The sequence below is a fragment of the Scomber japonicus genome, chromosome 9 (genome assembly GCF_027409825.1).
Source record: "Scomber japonicus isolate fScoJap1 chromosome 9, fScoJap1.pri, whole genome shotgun sequence".
NCBI classification, from domain to species: Eukaryota; Metazoa; Chordata; class Actinopteri; order Scombriformes; family Scombridae; genus Scomber; species Scomber japonicus.
This window is the reverse complement of record NC_070586.1, coordinates 21,759,007-21,777,603: the sequence shown is the minus strand read 5'-3', so window position 1 is coordinate 21,777,603 and position 18,597 is coordinate 21,759,007. Positions and strand designations below refer to the sequence as shown.

The following is an 18,597-nucleotide window of genomic DNA, read 5'->3' as shown; positions in this document are numbered from 1 at the left end:
CCAGTCCAGCATGGCGAAGACTGACTTCATGTAGCAGCATGGCCCGAGATACAAAGAAACACAGGAAAACAGATAAATGTCAGAGAGTGCTGGGCAGATATGTGGATTGTTTTAACCTTCTAACTGCTGAACTGTATTGAGAAAAACAAAATGTCTTGCATCTTGGCGAGCAGTTCCTTGGCTTGTGCTCCTTACCTTGACGGCTGTATCTATCTTCACAGGGGGACGGAATACATCAGATCAGAGAGGCGCTGAAGATCTTAGCCGAGAGGGTTTTAATCCTTGAGACTATGATCGGTATTCATGGTGAGTAGGAGGCCTGAGGCAGGGTCAGCTTTAGGCAGGGGTCAAAGGTGGGGGGCTCAAGCTCACCCACCGCATCTCACTCCTGGGACAGGGAGTGGGAACAGTCGTGAGCAGCCCCAGGACTTGGGCTGGCGTTTCCACCCCCCCTCACACAGTCCCCCCTGTCAATGCTCTCTAATAGGACGTTAGCTTGCAGATGTTCCACGACTTGCAGGCAGACCTTGAGCTTCTGGCTCGCAGGGTGACGCTGCTGGAGGCTATCATCTGGCCAGGTAACGCTGAGACATCCTCACCCACAGCTCTGCCGGCCCTCCACAGATAGCCACACTGACCCTTTCTGACACAATATAGAAAGTGTTGATCGAGTATTAGATGTATAAAATGTATAACCACGTTTTACCGAACTGCTGAATGTTGATCTAGTCACTGAAAAGTAAATGTTTTGTAGAAATGTATTTTTATGTATGAGTTATTTTGATTGTTTCAATCCCCTGATACCAGTGCAGATTTTACTTCAATGTTGTGCATAATAATAACCTGCTTTATGTGTTAATGTGTACCAATGGATGTCAAGTGTGTAAGTCTAGCCAGTAGTGCTGCAACAATTAGTCATTCAATTGATTAGATGATTCAAATGTACATTGTGCAAGATAGTTGTCAAGAAAAAATGTTTTTAAAAAAATCATTGGTTTGAATTCTCAGATGTAAAGATTTGCAGTTTTTCTCTGCTTTGTGGTATTTTAAATGTATCATCTTTTGGTTTGGGATTGTTGGTCAAACAAAACATCCAAATTAAGGACATCACCTTTGGATCTTGGAAATTGTAATTTTTTACTTTGTAATGACTTTTTAAACTAAAATAGAAATAAATAACTGAAAAATCATTGATAATGAAAGTAACCATTAGCTGCAGCCCTACTAGCCAGACACACTCATTAACAACAGAATCAAGTAAAGAAGCATTTGATAAATCCCTTGAGCACTGATAAATAATTTGAATATAAAAAGTGGGCAGTTGATGTCCAGTTAAAATAAGAACCCATTCATGATACCTCCAATACAGAGCCACATCAGAGTAGACTTGGATAGAGTGCACACAGACAGGGAAGCCCTGTTCCAACTGCTGTCTTTCTTCAACAGAACCTGATCTAGGGTCTGGGGATGGACCGTTTGGCACAGCCTCCCCTAGTTTCTACAGAGATAAGCGAGCAGGTGTGCTTCCATATCGACTTGCTTCTCCTCTGTCCTCCGACACCAAGGTTCGAGGGAAGTAGCCCCCCCTTCCCCGCTCACCCTGAGGATCACAGGCTGGGTTGATTCCCCATCCTGTAGGTCTCATCGGCACTCAACAGATTTAGACCTTATCTGACACCCCTCTGTGGGCTTTACTATCAGATTTAAGTTGGGGGACACCTCAGGGAAACTCCAATGATACTCCACAATGCCCTCCATCGGGATTCCCCCCACCCCCCATCCACTGCCATAACCAACCACTTATCACTACATAATACACCCAGCAGCTCCCTCTTTGTCTCATTTTTTGGCTACAGAACTAAGGCCTAAGAGTAAAGATGTTCATGTTTGATAAAAGGAAAACCTGAATCTTCTGTGGTGCTCCTCAAGCTATAAACACTTCTGGACAATAAGGGTCATGTAGAGTAATCAATTAAAGGAGGAATCAGATGTGAGAAAAGAGACTGGATATATGTTTGTATTGCTTTCACAATGCTTTCACAAACTGCAACCTGAAGAGATTTCATTATTTAAGCATATTGAGCATGTACAGTTTTCAGGACACAATTACACAAACAAACCTCTTCTTCTAGTATTAATTTTGTTATACTTCTATCATATTGTTTAATTCAATGTTATGTAGTGCACTAAAAAGATGAAGTCATCTCTACTCTAACTGAGATATGTGTTGCTAACAGTGATGTGTACTTTTCTGGTGTCAGTGTTTTGTCCTGTTAAAATACACACTGATTAAGTGATTTAATATACAACCACATATTTACATTTGGGTTTGGTTGCTTATCAACTGAAACAGTCAAATAATGTTGATTTCTTAAAACACTTAAAATGATTTAAAGCATGTTGGAATAATAACAACTCTGCAAACTGTGTCCATTTCAAGATCTTTAACACAAACACATGGTGAAAATAACAAAGCTGTTAACAGAACTTGAACATATTTTACCACTCATGTGATGGTAAACTTAGACTGCTTATAAACTATCCTGATGAAAAGACTTGATGCTTGTTTTTTCATCTTATATAAAACTTATTGTGAAACTATTTAAAATGATCAATTTGTATGCTGTTGTGTAACCATTTCATATTTTGAACTTTTTTTTTCTTGCAAATGTGTTATTGTGTTGAAATAATCCTGTCTAGATGATTGGTGTAATAAAATGTTTGTTGTTTTTTTAAAATGTGGCCTGGCCTCAATGTTGTGACAACTGCATTTATCATCTGTTTCTCAACCAATCAAGTTGACATCTTCAATTACATTTAAATCCCAGTTCAGGAAGAAGAACTACTCATTCTTGTTCTGCACTTTCTCTGATCATTAACAATACTTCTACAAGTAGCCCACAGGGAAAATCTAATATTAAAGCTCAGCAAAACCCAAGCATAAATTCAATTTAACTGCACAAAGGCAAACATTGTTTCAGGCTTAGTCCAGGAGTGCAGGGTTGCCTATGTGCTCTGTGGTGGCATAGGGTTCTTCCCTTTCGAAGTCACAATAGCCTGTTCTCCAACACTGTCGTCAATGAGCAGCGAGATGGCGCCATCTAGCTGTTTTGAGGCTGCTAATGCAACTACAGCTTTTTCTGTTGCAAAGCCCATCTTCTCCAGCTGCTGGAGTCTGAAAAAGGAACAACATTGGTTGATAAAGTGATTATCTGAAATCACATTAATGCAACTGTATGTGGGAAATAATAGGAGGAGTTTTGTGTTTTAAAAAATCCATTCACAGAAAATACTGTATGATAGAAAAAGTCATTATCAGAATGAATACCAACCGCAGGGAGGAAACTGATGATTTGGGCACTTCTACTTTTGCATCTGCATCCTCAGGAGCATCCTGTAAGGAAGCGAATATCCCAGCCCGTAGCATCTGTTCCTCCAATATCTCTGCCTCAGTCAGTGCAGCAGGGTGTTGCATTGTCCAGTCAGGCACTGGCTCCATCCACGGGTGGTGGTTCAAAACTGAGGGATCCCTCATGGGAGCAGGATCTGGAGCTGCCTGATCTACAGGCACCATCTCAGAAAGTGATCTAGATCTGTGGCATAAGACAAAGTTAAAATGATCAAATTCCTTTCATCATGAATGAAGGTGGAGCATATTCAAAGAGTCAACTGATGTGAATGAGAGGAATCATACCTCTGTGAGGTAGTGTAGGTGGGCAATCTGAACCTTGCTGAAGTGGGAACATATGCTGAATCAGGAATGAAATTCAAGATGCTGACTTCCTCGAACTCCTGTAACATCACAATGAAGGACTGATGATCTGAGAGGTATATTAAGTATCATAAAAAAGATTGGAGAGAGCATGCACCATTTTGAAAACCCTCTGCAAGAACCACACACCTATTACCTAACTAGACATCTATATCTTAAACACACTGAGTCATTAGGCCTGAAACCAAAGACACAGATATCAATGTCCAGGAATAAAAAGCAATGAGGAAAGTGAGGGAATAAGCAATCACATGTTCTAAAGTAATGCTTAACTGGGCCTTTAAAAACTGCAATATTTATGATATTTACTGGGGAAAATACAGACAAAAGCATCAAATGACTGTATGAGCAGGAAAGGATACAGTTATGACCAATGCATATTGCGCAGAAGTGAAGCAGGGCGGGTGTGCCTGGGAGCAGCAGCAGACCGAGCAGCAGAAGGAGCCAGGGGAGAAACCAAACTGGCAAACACCTCAGCAGCCTCCTCTGGGTCACCTGACGACACTGGGCAGTAAACAAGGCCAGCTGGATGGCTGAATAGCCATAGATCCGACTTGCTTCAGCCCCAAAGACAAAGAGGACCAGGGTGTAAAGGAGAGGTAATATGGTCATTGTCATGATGGAGAGGGCGAGGAATGCAACTGTTCCCCAGCGGCGCTCCTGACATGGTCCAACCAACAGCAGGAGGGCAACACTGACCAGCAAGGAAGGCAGGTCATCGTGACTTAAAGCATACAGGAACACATCTGAGGAATAAAATGAGAAAAAGGTGTTGTTGGCCTTGTTTTTTTTACCACCTCTAAGATTTCAGAAATGCTTATAACTATGCCTAAAACAGTTAAGTATGAGAGCAGTTACCTCTGAACCTTGGGAAGTCTCCACCTGGCCCTAAACTGAGACTTGCTTGAATCCCCCCAGCATACACCAGCAGCATCAATGTGGTCAATAAAGATGTTCCCAGAAAGAAACCAGGGCGATCTGATCCAAACCAAAACCATACTGACAATATACGATCAAGCATTATTTACAATCAGCTGTAGTTCCTTCACTTACTGGTATTTTTATTGCATAGTTCAGGTAAACAAGCATCTATCTAACAAGCACAGGGGCTTGTTATGGGTAAATAAATGGAAAGGAAAATTAGCGATAACCAAATGTATTTCTCATAATGGGAGCTGGAGGACTTAATAACTATAAATCCACAGAGTCCTCTTTTATATTAACTTGTGAAATGCTCTCTGCCGCTGACATGGAAGAATCATAGAATGAAGAATTCACATTCGCTTCGACTTCCGCATTACGCCACGTCGTCTTCTTCTTTTATTGTCATTTGGCAACTCTACTTTTGTTAAAAACGCGCGTCACTGCCACCTATAGGTCACGATATTATTTTTCCTTGTCACTTCTCGCCCGAATCTGACTTTGAGTTCGCCGTTTTGGGGTAAATAAAATAGTTTACAGGACATGGTGCCTGTTTTTCCTGTTCCTTTATAAAACATCCATAATACATCCATGGTTACTTAATGGAAAGTTCCTACATTCACAGAAGTCAAGAAGAAGTCCTTAAAATTATGACTCCTTCTCCCTGATTCAAAAAATGGCAGAATTTTATGAATATGGAAATATTTTTATATTTGAGAAATTTAGCTGTTGGACACGAGCAAGATAAGACAAGACAGGATATATCTTGACCCCCCTGAGATTATATACGTGCTATATTCCTGAGATTAACATAGGAAATTAGTGGGAGTGAGGTACTGGGAGCTGTGTTGTGTAGTCTGATGGCTGATGAAAGAGCCCCCCACACGCTTTGAGTTACATGGCTGCATGAGTCTGTGGTTGTGCACTGATGCTTCAAGTTATCACATCAGTCATGTAAACTGTATAGTGGACTAGGATTGGCTCCAAACCATTTGTTATGTCACAAATCACACTCGTAGGCCCACCCCCTAAACCTGGATTTTAACTTTCAGCAGATAAATGTTAAAACAGCCTTCTAGTATCAAAATCTGCACATATACATCATTCTGCATACTTAAGCTAAGCTGAAGCTGAAGAAAAGCATCCATAAAATAGGTCACATTGAATGCACTATGAAATTATACTGTTTACATTGCATTCCCCTGTATATAAATGTGATGATAAAACTCAGTAATGTATTATTTACTGATTTTGTCTTCGAAGAAAATGTTCTGCTCGATCAATGTGTGTTCATTTCTTGGACTCTAGCTTTTTGGGGAAATATTTGAACATTTGACAGTTATTTAAATGAAACCATCTGTGAAGTTTAGAGAGGAAATGACTCTGTAGTGGGACAGCTAATACTTCACAGACATCTGAAATGCGTTGTTTAATCTTTAACAAATCTAATATATTTTATATAGCGCCATAATTTTTCTTATATGTCAACATGAAAAGTAATCTGTAATAACTGTCAAATAAATGTAGATACATTTTCCTCTAAAATGTACTGTATTAGAAGCATTAAGTAGAAATACTCAAGTAACCCTAAAACTGTTCAAACTGTGTTTGGTTTTACTGGAAGAATACAAAGCAACATTAAAGGTGTATACGACCAGGTAAAGATTTAAAGTTTGTTCCACCTATAGGCATAGTATTGTGTTGCATGCTCTATTTCTCACAATACTGCAGTGCAGGCATTAATATCTAAGTGAGTAAACCATGGGATTTGAATGTTCTGTGACTATTCAGAAAAATACATTAAGAGCTGTTTCACTTTAAATTAATTTGTTAATGAAAAGAAAAAGTAACATTGGTTTTGAAGGCCTTAATGATTGACGATTGATTGCACTGTGCAGTACAGTGCCTAGTTTTTCAGTATTTATCTGTGTCATGCAACACAGTGTTCAAATACATTTGTCAGATAATGTGAAAGCGATAACACTTATTCTTTTTTTAAATAAACCTCTCTTATTCTCGAATTTATTTTTATTTTATTTTATTTTATTTCATTTTGGTTGGTTTGACCCACTTTACCACTGAGGACCGCTAAACGGGAATGTGCAAATCTCGCGGTATTTCTCGGCTCCTGCGTAGTTAAGTCGGTATCTTGAGCAGCCAGTTCTGTCCGGTCGTCCTGCACAGACACACACTAAAATGGCGTCGGCTCCGGGTGAGTGCAGATTTGAGATTACTATTATTCTACTGATTTAAAAGCAGGGTATGGTTTAATTTTTAAGAAAGAGGTGACCAAATTAACTATGAAGAGATTACGACAGCAAAAGCATTGTTTTCGGTCTGTATTCAGTCGAGTACCGTTGCGTAGTTACCGCTAGGCTCAAGGCCTAAAGCTACTCACGTTAGCTACGGTGGGGTTTTTTTACTGAGTGGATTTTTGTCTTCATAATTACACGCTGAGGTCGATAATAGACATAATTTAAAGACAGAAGTTGTTTTTTCTGATGCATGTGTCGATGATTAGTTAGCTAGTTTGGAAGCTGTGTGATGAATGGAGAGAGTACGGTAGTTGAATGTAGATGAATGACGACGAGTCTGTGTAACGTGCTGCTAACGCGCGCAAACACCGGTTTTGTCTTACTATTTCACCTAAAGTTTAATCTTTGCTTTTACAGATTACAGCTCCTACAACCAGTCCAGTGCTCAGCAAGGGTAAGAGTGCAACCCATTCAAATGGCTGAATGCCATTTCTTGTTAGCGCTTTTTCATACATTTGATTTTTCATTCATTTTTATCGTAAGACTATATTTCTTTCTTTGACTACAATGTTAATACCACACAACACTAAGGTAATTTCCATGTGTGTGCGCAAACCTAGTTGGTAATAAATCAAATTTGAGAGGTTTTAAAGCATTGGATCTCGTGGCTTATTTTATATTGCTACTGATAACAGGAAATCAAGTAGTCTACTGGTTGAGTTGGTCGGTGAATCGGGGCTATTTAAATTGAGACTTGATTCTTAAAAACACATTTAGCTGATTTAAAATTATAAGCTGTTCATTACTGTAAACATGATCCAGATAGACATCATTAGTAAACCAAGAGTAATATACCCAGGTCCTAATGTTATCAGAAGCTAAAACTTTGATCTTGGTTTTTACAGGTATGCTTCTTATGCTGCCCAGCCTTCACAAAGTTATGGACAGTCTGCCCAGGTGAGATTTAACAATGTTTGACTTAACTATTGTAGATTACATTGTGCATTTCATGATTTAGCAAGATTGTGATAGTTGCCATTTCATCAACAGATTATTTAAAAAAAAATACAGACACTTTTTTTTTTTTTTTTAATTTATTGAATAATTATCACTAATTTGTACTATAAATCAAAGCACAAATGTCGGTAACATTCAAGGTTGCTAAACAAAGAACAGGAGCAAATATCTTGTAATACACAATAGGAGATCTTGAGATGCCATGTCCATTTTGTTCACTTGACTTGAATATATTTTTCAATATTAAAGTATTAATGACTCAGTCTTAGTGTGATGTTGATTCTCTACCCAGCAGTTAAAAGTGTATGATCTCTCAGCAGGGGTATAGCCAGCAGAGTTATGGATCGTATGCCCAACCTGCTGCTGCTGATAGCAGTTACTCCCAGCAAACACCTGCAGCTGGAAGCTACACTCAGCAGCAGCAACAGCAGCAGCAACAGTATGGGTCCTCGTATGGTCAACCAGCACAAGGTCAGTGATATGAATGACATTTTACTCATGATGTGGTAGGAACTGTATACAATAGGCTGGATTGGACACAACAAAATCTGGCTGCAAGTTGGGGGTGAAGTGGTTGTTTTTGTTTTTTAAATTGGGGCTATCTTTAATTATGGATTATCGATATGTCTGTTATGTTCTTGATTAGTTGTTTGGTCTGCAAAATTTGAAAATGTTTCCTGAAGCCAGATATGCAAATTCAGATTTTTTTTTTTTTTTTGTCACAATCAATAGTCCAAAGCCCAAGATAATGTGTCGATTATGTTTTAGAGCCAGAAAATATTCACATTTAAGGAGCTGAAACCAGATGTTTTTCTTAAAGGGGACAAACTAGGAAACAATTGATTGTCAACATAGTTGGTGATTTAATTTTCCAGTGTGCTTATTGATCTATATACAAAACATGCATACATACAATGTGCCAAATTTCTGATTGACACACTGTATTCATTTTGCATTTTAAAGCTGCAGTTGGTAAGTCTTATAAAAGTAACCTTTTGTCATATTTGTTACGACTGTCACTATGTAAAGACAGCATTATATGGAACTAGTCATCTGTAAAAAAAAAAAGGCTCATTTAGCCCCACCTACTGCAAATTGCCAGAATCCACTGCGACTGGACAAAAAGACCCAATCAGAGCCAGGATTGTATCTGATGGAGTGTCTGACAGCTGCCAACCACTGCTCACGCACACAGCCCCCTCCCCCTTCCTCCTCAGCTCGGTCAAGCTCATATCTCCGAGTTTCTAAGTAAGGTATAGCCATGTGAAAGTCACTTTAAATCATTTTATATCTAGCTGTGTGGAGTGAAGTTCATGTATTACCGATCGCGTGCACATCCATGGTCACGCGCACATCAGCCTCATCTGGGGGAGGGCCTTTGGAGGCAGGGCAGGAGTGCAGCGGAGAGGGCGGGGGAGGGATCTGAAAGTTGTACTTCTTCAAATTTGATGAAAGTCCTCTCTCCTCAAAGTTACCAACTGCAGCTTTAAACAAAGTGGTCTTAATTTTAATTTTTTTTTAATGGCACAGTTTTTAGTATAGGCAGTATCCACACCATGTTTTTCCTAGTTAATTTAAAAATGTCCAAGTTTTGACTGTTTGTCACACAGTTAAAAAATCTTACCCATTTGTATGTCACAGCTGGCTATCCTGCTGCCCAGTCCACCGCTCATGGCTACACCCAGTCAGCCCAGGGTTATGGAGCCAGTGGTTATGACAGTACTCCTGCTGCTGCTGCTCCAGCTGCCTCCCAGTCTTATGGGTCTCAGCCAGGCTATACTGCCCAATCTGCCTACCCTGGCTATGGCCAGCAGCCTGCCCCCACTGCACCACAGAGGTATGTACCTCCCTACTCGGAATCAAATAAGTGAACTACACAAGAACATTTCTATTTACTTAATGCTCTGTCCTGCTTTGTCTTCACCAGTTACAATGCTAGTAGTCAACCAGCTAGTTACAACCAAAACAGCTACTCCCAGCCAGCAGCATACGGCCAGCAGCAACCTGGCTACCAGGCCCAGCAGGCCAGCTATGGCCAGCAGCAGAGTGGATACCAGCAGCAGACCCAGCAGCAGCAACAGGCTCCTCCTGCTTACCCTCCTCAGACTGCTGGATCATATGGGCAGCCTCCAGCTAACCAGTACAGCCAGCAGGGTGGACCGCCCAGTTACCAGTCCAACCATTACAGTAAGCTTCGCTTTTCAAGTTTGGTACACATCTGTTTTCATATGTTAATTGATACAGTTCAGCTTAATATCACTGCAAATGGGTTTTGATGTAATTGTTCTCCTCTTTTGTAGATAATTACAGACAGGAGGGCCAGGGTGGAGGTTCGGGTTACTCTGGCTCGGAGTCCTCAAGGTACCCAGGGGGAGGGGAAAGCAGGGGCCCTGGCAGGGATGGCTTCGACAGAGGTGGAATGATGCACCGTGGCCGTGGAGGCATGGGCCGTGGCATGGGGTAAGTGTCTTTCCTTTCCACTTAACCTCACTTGTATTTTGACTCTACAGGTGCTGTGGCCACTCAGGGCAGGGCTGAGGCAGGTTTTAATAAAAAATAATTGAAATAATCCGTGGTAATACATCAGTAATTTATAGCTTTATTCTCTTTTAATGATTCAGGGCCATGATTTGTCAGCAGTCACTGCTGATAAATTAAGAGCTTTCTGTTATAATGTCTTAGGCACATGTTGAAGTTTTATTGCCAACGTGTGCAGTAATTGTAAGTGTTTTCATCCAGTTTCTCTCAGCCCTGCCACTGAATTGGTCAAAGGTAAGCAAAACATGGTTGTCTCTAAAAACAAAACAAAAAAGTATCTAAGTGGAGACCTGTGCATAATTATTTAGTCTGAACAGTTTATCTCCTAGTACATAATTGAGTCTATCAAACATTTGTGGACAATTAAGAATAGTTTGGGGATGTGATAGGGTCATACTGAACAAATATCTTATCTTACACCAAAATAAATGGGATTCCTGCGGAAAGTTAAAAACTGTCTAACCATCTCAGCAACAGCTTTTCAAATCAGTTTCTCACTGTGGTGCACTGTTCACTAATAGGATAAGACATTAATCATTTCCATAACAGTCTGAAGTTGCTTAAATCCTGCAGATTTTTCAGTTATTGTGATGCAGGATTATTTAACTTAAAAAGTGTGTCCTACAAGACTATACATAAAGTTGGTATTTATATATACACACGAGCGTCATGCAATGCAAATCTGATGCATAACAAATCCACATTTATGCCTATTGTGGTGCATTTGAAGAATCTTTGGGTCAATATATTTCCACTTGATGAGGTCCTTCCCCTTTTACCTACAAATACATTAACTTGTGGGGTTTTTCTTTTATTTGTGGTTGGTTCTTCAAGGCTGTTAACGGAGCCAGAAAAGAGCAGTCAAATATGTTTGTGGTACAGTAAGACCTCAGTAAAAGCAAAATGTTGTATCGGCTACAAATACTATGAGGAAATATTCCCCAAAATCTTTCTCCTACTCCCCACTGTGTTCCAAAAATGTTAATCACTTGTTAAATTCTAATTAGATTTTAGACAAAATTTCATCACCTGATGCCACCGGTTGTACTAATAGAAGTTGTTAAAAAGGTTGTTTTTTTTTTTTCAATAAATTGATGCTTAAACATTGAACACAATCTCAACATACATTTAATAGTGAAAACTACAAATTAAGGTGGCATTATAACGCATTAAGAGCAAATTTGATGTACATCAGCCTGATCTCTTAACACATCACTGTTTCCATTTGCCACCCATCTACTGGGAACATTTCGTTGTGAATTCTCTTAAGTCCCTTTTTATAGGAAAAAACTTAAGAGTTGGTGGTGTCACAAGATGTGCATAAATATCATGAATGTCAGGACTATGTTCACAGACAATATATTATCAAACTATTTAAGGAATGCTCAAGGGATTTTTCTTAGTGTTGATACATTTGGTGTAGCATGATCCAGTCTTACCTCAGCCTACCTGCAAAATCTGACATTCATCATGCTTTTTTGAATTGTATCCATTATGATACTGAAACTAGAAAACCTTGAACAGGTTCTCGACACTGCTTGTGTATTTCCATTAAAATGTCACTCAAATTTGCTCTTTGTGCACATTTGGCATTTGAACAGTTTGGTCCTCGATGGTAAACAGTGTCTGTTTTCAGTAGCAGGAAATGGTTTGATCCAACCTTAAATCAGACCCACTAACACTCAGCCCCCCTGACCAGGACTAGAAAGACTTGAAGGGTTAACTCAGAGGAACACCAGGGCTATTATTGCGGCCAATGGCTGTATTTCTTTTATTTATTTTGGTTTGGATTGGTTATCACTGTCTTAAAAAAAGGTTGATAAGATGCTTTTTAAGTGAACACATTCAGTTTTCAAATACTGCAAACAGAGGTCGTCATGATGACATGACAGGTTAGTTTGCAATGACCAGATTTGCTTTCGGGAAAGAGCTTTTCTTTCAGACCTTCAATGATCAGTTTGGGGCTCTGATAAACTACAAATATGAATCAACAATTGCTACTGTAGGTGCTCCCTTTTTAAAAGGTATGCTTCTTGAAATCGTTTTTGTTTTTTCTGGTTCATCAACATAAACCAAAAATAATAGGGCTCTGCATGACTTCAGGTTTTTGGTGCAGGGAATACACACAAACACAATTTTTAGATTTCAGTGAGTTTTATTACCTTCAGGACACTAATCAAACAAGTCTGAAGTAGTGTTAAATTTGAAACACAAACAAATGTAAATAGGAATACTGCCTTAAAACATATGAATTCAGATATAACATAGAGGCGTTGTAGTTAAATTTTTATTTTAGCAATGCACAGGTGTGTTTCTGGGGGGAGGTAGGGGAGAGGGTCACATAATGTCATTTTGAAATGTTTAAAATTGTTTTGTGGTTTGGAATACAAATGTTTGATCACATTCTTTTGAGCACTTTTTTAACATGCTTTGTCACATTTATACCGTACAGGTAACAGTGAGAGCCATTTAAAACCATCTTTTCTCTAAAAAGTTTCTGTACTCAGTACAGAGCCGCCAGCTTAAGCAGCAGGAGGGAGCTTAAACAAAGATTCGTGGGTCTGCCTTTTTTCAAGAACTGAGGATGGTGGTGCTTATAAGCATGATGGGCATATTTATCAAGACTGTTTAATTTTAACTTGACCATGGTAAACGCTGTAAACATTTATTTTTGGAGTTTTATTGTCTTGAAGAATGTATAATTGTGTTTTTTTTTCTTTACATTTATTATATTACCTGGTGAATGTGAACACTTGATCATGTGAAATTTCAGATGCATTGTGTCCATTTTCACACTTAATATCTGATTCAGCTGTAACTTTTATTAGAATCTAATGTTAAATACATTGGTTTGTTTCTGGGAACAACTATGCATGCCATCAATGCATCTGAAATCTTTCTACCTGTGTACAAATGTTTGGGTTTTGTCACATTTTTCAGGCAGTGAAAATCTGTTAGTCCTTAATACATCTTCACAATTGTATCCACTACTGAAAACTGTCTGAATCTGTCACTGACGTTGTAATTAGCTAGTAAAGAAATTACTCATAGTTAATATATTTATCCCCTCAAATTGGATTGTATATTTATAATTTTGGGGAGTTTATAGTTGCTGTTAGGCTAGTTAGAATGTTTTGATTACTCCCTCAATCAAGCCACTTTGCTCGAGCCATGGAAGTGGCTGTAAAAGGGAAATCGCCTTCATATCTTCATTTATTCCCCCATAGCAGCGCTGGAGACAGAGGTGGCTTCAGTAAGCCTGGTGGTAAGTTAACGAGTATTACACTGGTTAGTCCTTTCAAAGCCTTAAAGTTTAGAGCAAATACGCTTCAAATATTCATGTTTTTTATATTGTGGTATAAAAAATTTATTTACATGAACACATTTGAAAATATTGGGGAAATTTTTTCAATGCCTGAGACCATTTTTCTCTGGGGTACTTGGTATAATTCAGTCACTGTTTATGGTTTGAAAACGAGTTTTTGAAAGGTTAAGGACAAATTTCCACTCAAACGTGTCTTTTATGGCTTTAACAAATCTCATGAGCTGAATTCCTGGTCTTTTTTTTGAGGATTTCTTACTGGTCTTAGAGGCTTTTCAAATGACACACAATTATTTGCCATGGGGTTTGAGGTATTTTCCATTCAACATATCACTTGTGGGAATTGTGGTGTACCATAAGGTGCATAATGCTGACAGTGTACGAGGGAGTGTCTGGATTATCTTTTGTAGTATTTACTCCTCAGGTGTTGTACATTGGATTTAAGTTGCACACACTGACTTTTCTCAACCTATGTCTCCTTCCTCATCTGATGGACTGTAGGACCCATGGATGGTGGCGAGCGTGAAATGGGTGAGTAAAGTCATTCAGATTCATATTACTGGACATTTATGGTTCATATGCTAAGCACGTTTTTTTTAAGTGTTAGATGTTGGAGTTGGTAAAGATAGCATTTTTACTGGACATTTCTGTATTTTAGGACGCCCTGAGGAGCAGGACGACTCTGAGAACAGCACAATCTACATAACGGGATTGACTGAGAAGGCTAACCTGGAGGAGATGGCTGAATTCTTTAAACATGTTGGCTCAATCAGGGTAAGAACATCAACTTAATCTACATGTTATTGAGAGTAAAACTGTTGAAACTGTTTAACTAAAATCCATTTTTCTTGTGTGTTCAGATGAACCGCAGACTTGGCCAGCCTGCCATCAACATATACACTGACAAGGACACAGGCAAGCCCAAAGGAGATGCCACCCTGTCCTATGAGGAGCCTGTCTTTGCCAAAGCAGCTGTGGAGCATTTTGATGGTATGTATCATTGACTCAGTTTATCAGACATGAACAGAATCTAACTAAAACATGTAATCTGTTAGTGGGAGGTTGTATTAAATTTATCTTTTTAATTGTAGGCAAGGAGTTCCAGGGCCGAAGGCTGAAGGTGTCCATGGCACGTCGTAAGCCCATGATGGGTGGAATGAGAGGTGGCATGCCCATGCGAGATGGCATGATGGGTCGTGGAGGTAAATGTTAATACTGTTTTTGTCTTGGGTCTGGCTCTTCTTTTTTTCTTGGAAAGAAATGCTGTTTATATCCGAATTTCCCCCTGACAATGATAGCAGTCTTAAGTATGTAGCACATACTGATGGAAACACACAACCTGTTCAGCTGCTATTCAGTTGTCATTCCCCTTCTTTATCCCACATTGTGTTAGCTGCTTTGGTGATTTGTAACCCGTACCTAGACACCGAACCTAGTGTGAATAGCACGTCAGCAGAACAGCAGCATCAATGAGTGCTCAATCTGTGTGTCACTGGAGGCATTCAGTGTTGTGTGTAGGTCACCCACATACTCAAAACGCTCAGAGCTCAATACATATTACTGTAGTGACGAGTGTAAAGCTGACGCAAATAAACTTGAAGTGTGTATATAGATGCTTCAAGTTGTGGTTGTGTCTGAGACGCGGCCTGCACAGAGCTGGTTCAGACAGCTCCAGAGATTAAAATGAGAACATGTCTGCTGCGTGAAAAATGCATCTAACAAGCATGCCGTTTAGAAAGGGTTACACTTTGCATTTAGAGATTGATGCTCATGAAAGGTTGTATCTTTAAATATTAACAAGCACATTTATCAGTGTCCTGCTTCAAATCACAAACTTAAAGAGCAAATTAATATGATGCTTGGCAGTGGACTGCTGAAGTGATAAGTGTGAAATACAGTGATAAATAAATTCACTTGTAATGGGGGAAATGCTTCCTTGTCTTATCAGGTATGATGGGCCGTGGAGGTGAGCGTGGTGGGTTTGGTCCACGAGGCGGCCCACGTGGAATGGGCAGAGGTGGACCTACAGGAGGCAACATGCAGCAGAGAGCTGGGGACTGGGAGTGTCCTAACCCGTATGTATTCCTTTGGAACACAATGTCTCTCAGATATATATTTTTTTGTGTTGAAGATTAGTTTGTAATATTTTATTCAATGGTCTGGGCTTCCAGGGGTTGCGGCAACCAGAACTTTGCCTGGAGGATGGAGTGTAACCAGTGCAAAGCTCCCAAACCAGAAGGGCTGGGCGGTGGCCCTCCATTCCCTCCTGGTGGTGACCGGGGCAGAGGAGGAATGGGAATGCGTGGAGGCAGAGGTATGGACCGTGGTGGGCCGGCAGGAGCTGGTGGCCCAGGTGGCCCTGGAGGGTTTCGTGGAGGCTGGGGTGGCGATCGCGGTGGATTCAGGGGCCGCGGTGGAATGGACAGGGGTGGCTTCCGAGGGGCCGGTCGTGGAGGACCACCCATGGACCGAATGGGTGGCAGAGGAGGACGAGGAATGGGCCCACCAGGTGGCAAGATGGATATGAGGTAGGACAAACTCAACCTTCAGTCAGTTAAAGGTTTCACTCGTAATTAGGGATAGGCATTTGAAGAAATTTCCTTGATCCATCTTCCGGAAAATTAACGATCAATTGATTGTTTGATCGATTAAAAAATTCACGTGATGGGCAAAATTGCTAATGATCAATCATTGATCACGGATTGAACATGCCTATCCCTAGCTGTAATCGGTGTCGTTGATTCATTTCAGGACTGCTGACCAGAATTTTAATCTGTAGTGTCTGCAGTAATTGAAAGAAGCCCGCTAAGTCCTGTGACCAGAACTGCTGATGTTAATATTGGTCTGCACATCAGACAGCTACAGATACAGGTGTTCATGTTGTGGGCAGCGTGTGCACACAAAGTGACCCAGCTCTTGTTGTATTTTTAGAGCATTGCCTCTCTACACCAAAAATGAAAATGTCATTTACTACTTTTCTGTTTTTTGCTCCTTTTTTAGGGACCATCGTCAGGAGCGCAGAGACAGGCCCTACTAAAGGAGTACTTTTTGATTGTTCCTCTTGTGGAATTTGTTTTTTAAGAAGATGACAATTTTTAATTTATGATTCCATATTTCAATGGTTATAGAACTGCTTTCAAATATCCTGTGCAGTTTCATTCAGCTCGTGTTTCCAGTTTTTCTTTATTTTAGTTCACCTGTTTATGATACATCCTGTATTGTGCATGGTTTTTTTTTATTGCTTTTTTTTAAATATGCAGATTAGTTTTGTCATTGTATTGTATAATGCCGTATTTTTCCATTTGTTGACAATAATTACCTACCCTTTCCCGTAACAGTTGTATGATTTGGGAAATAAAATTTTACTGATTTGATGTTTTTTGAGTTGTGAGCTTTAATCCACTTTACTAAATAAAGTCATACATTAAAAGCCTTTAGTGAAATTAAATTAATTCAAACTGTGTCCTCAGCAATGAACTTAGTCTGCAGTAATGACAACAGTCTATTGTCTATAGTGTCCAATGGAGCATGTGTGTTAACAGTGTGAAGCTCTAATTAATATGCAAAGCAACAGTTTAAAATTCTCAGGTGCCACAGAGCAGTTAAGTTCATATAATATTCAATACATTGTACACATTTCCTCCTAGAAACCTTTTCAGACTCATAAATCTCTTCCTGCTTTAATCCTTGAAAACAGAGCAAAAAAACCAAGTAAATCCTCACAACTGATATTGTTGACTGTAAATGAGTATCAATTTCACAACACTCACATGCTTTGGACTTTATAGTATATCTGCAGATGAATGTTCACATGATTTGGTTGGTTGGGAACTTCCACCACAGACTTCTCTGCTGAAGCCATTTTTCTCCAAAAGGATGTGAACTTTGAGTAACCTTAAGAAATAAAGTGTGTTTTTCTTACAGTATCCTAAAGACAACTAAGAGTATTCATTTTAACACCATTTATGTCCCCAGACTAGTGCTCCATTCTTTTTTATTTTTTTATTTTTTGTGTCTGTAGATGGAGCACATCTGCATGTCTGAACTGTTGCTGATACTTTTGTTGCCAGTAGGTGGCACTGGTTGGACTCGAACTGCTGCTCTGAATTGCTACTAGTGCACTGGTGCTTTTGTATCAATGAAGCTGCGTCCTTGTTTACAATAAAAAATGACTGAAAGGATTGATTGGCAATGCAGAAATAGTAAGCAGGACTTCAAGTCTTAAAAGCGGCAATAACTTATTTAGTCACGTCTGAATGAATGGCTTATGGCTTTAGGAGGCTGCTGCCAAGGAAAGCTATACAACTCTTAATGTGTGGATCTTGACACTGGCATCATCACAAATCAAAATTGTACTTTTTTTCCCTTAAGGTCTCTCATTTTAACATAATTACAGGCGTGTGTCTCATTGCTTGTATTGGTTAATTTGAGCAGTATTCCCCTATAAGGCAATCAGGTTGAATAATGCAAAGTTATTGGTCACAGATGTCGATTCCTGGCATTTTTATTATTAACATCTGTCAAACATGGCTGTTAAGACCAGTCCTACAGCTCTCTGATGTTTCTCTTTTAGAGTTACTTCTCATACACCTATTGCGTTACCACTTTATAATTCTGCATGTAGGACTCTCTCTAAATTTAGGACAAAAATACAGACCATATCCACAACTGTGTTTCTAAACTAGTCTGAAAAAACCAACTGTGAACACAGCAGCTGCCCGGAAGCCAAGCTTAAGCCAGCATGTTTTTTCCAGAGCATTTTTTCTTTGTAT

General features: G+C 39.6%; 3 protein-coding genes across 9 annotated transcripts in view; 2 read left to right on the top strand and 1 right to left on the bottom strand.

Moving 5' to 3' along the window:
- The window catches only part of emid1 (EMI domain containing 1), a 55,927-nt gene extending 54,338 nt beyond the window's left edge, over positions 1-1,589 (top strand). The window contains exons 16-17 of one of the 3 annotated variants that reach the window (XR_008321796.1): positions 222-306; positions 1,447-1,582. Coding sequence is in view for 2 of the 3 variants with exons in the window: in XM_053325830.1 (XP_053181805.1) it covers positions 222-306; positions 1,447-1,580 (219 nt within the window). In the remaining variant the exon portion in view is untranslated. Of the gene's footprint in view, positions 1-221 lie in introns of all 3 variants that reach the window. The other 2 variants (XM_053325830.1, XM_053325831.1) reach the window with 2 other exon arrangements.
- A 1,413-nt stretch (positions 1,590-3,002) lies between these two features.
- rhbdd3 (rhomboid domain containing 3) lies at positions 3,003-5,023 on the bottom strand. Its single transcript, XM_053325833.1, has 5 exons — positions 4,631-5,023; positions 4,135-4,518; positions 3,695-3,821; positions 3,333-3,593; positions 3,003-3,175 (listed from the first exon to the last, which is right to left on the bottom strand). The coding sequence occupies exons 1-5, from the start codon at positions 4,791-4,793 to the stop codon at positions 3,007-3,009; spliced, it is 1,104 nt and encodes a 367-aa protein (XP_053181808.1). The 5' UTR covers positions 4,794-5,023; the 3' UTR covers positions 3,003-3,006.
- A 1,818-nt stretch (positions 5,024-6,841) lies between these two features.
- On the top strand, positions 6,842-17,199 carry ewsr1b (EWS RNA-binding protein 1b). 5 transcript variants are annotated; one of them, XM_053325053.1, is made up of 15 exons: positions 6,842-6,905; positions 7,366-7,402; positions 7,854-7,905; positions 8,286-8,436; positions 9,607-9,802; positions 9,893-10,152; positions 10,266-10,425; positions 13,734-13,768; positions 14,327-14,356; positions 14,484-14,599; positions 14,686-14,815; positions 14,917-15,027; positions 15,774-15,900; positions 15,997-16,353; positions 16,826-17,199. In XM_053325053.1, the coding sequence occupies exons 1-15, from the start codon at positions 6,890-6,892 to the stop codon at positions 16,860-16,862; spliced, it is 1,815 nt and encodes a 604-aa protein (XP_053181028.1). In that variant the 5' UTR covers positions 6,842-6,889; the 3' UTR covers positions 16,863-17,199. The 5 variants fall into 5 exon arrangements, with proteins under 5 accessions (XP_053181028.1, XP_053181025.1, XP_053181026.1 ...); XM_053325050.1 differs by having other exon boundaries at positions 13,731-13,768; XM_053325051.1 differs by having other exon boundaries at positions 8,283-8,436.
- Positions 17,200-18,597: the final 1,398 nt, after the last annotated feature.

What these genes read in the sequence shown, in the direction of transcription:
- rhbdd3 (XM_053325833.1), bottom strand. Translation starts at nt 4,793, where the DNA reads ATGCTTGATCGTATATTGTCAGTATGGTTTTGGTTTGGATCAGATCGC. An exon ending in AATATGCATTGGTCATAACT is followed by an intron (nt 3,822 to 4,134) that starts GTATCCTTTCCT and finishes TATACCTCTCAG; the next exon opens with ATCATCAGTCCTTCATTGTG. An exon ending in TCATCAGTTTCCTCCCTGCG is followed by an intron (nt 3,176 to 3,332) that starts GTTGGTATTCAT and finishes TTCCTTTTTCAG; the next exon opens with ACTCCAGCAGCTGGAGAAGA.
- ewsr1b (XM_053325049.1), top strand. An exon ending in CAGTCCAGTGCTCAGCAAGG is followed by an intron (nt 7,403 to 7,853) that starts GTAAGAGTGCAA and finishes TGGTTTTTACAG; the next exon opens with GTATGCTTCTTATGCTGCCC. An exon ending in AACATGTTGGCTCAATCAGG is followed by an intron (nt 14,600 to 14,685) that starts GTAAGAACATCA and finishes TTGTGTGTTCAG; the next exon opens with ATGAACCGCAGACTTGGCCA.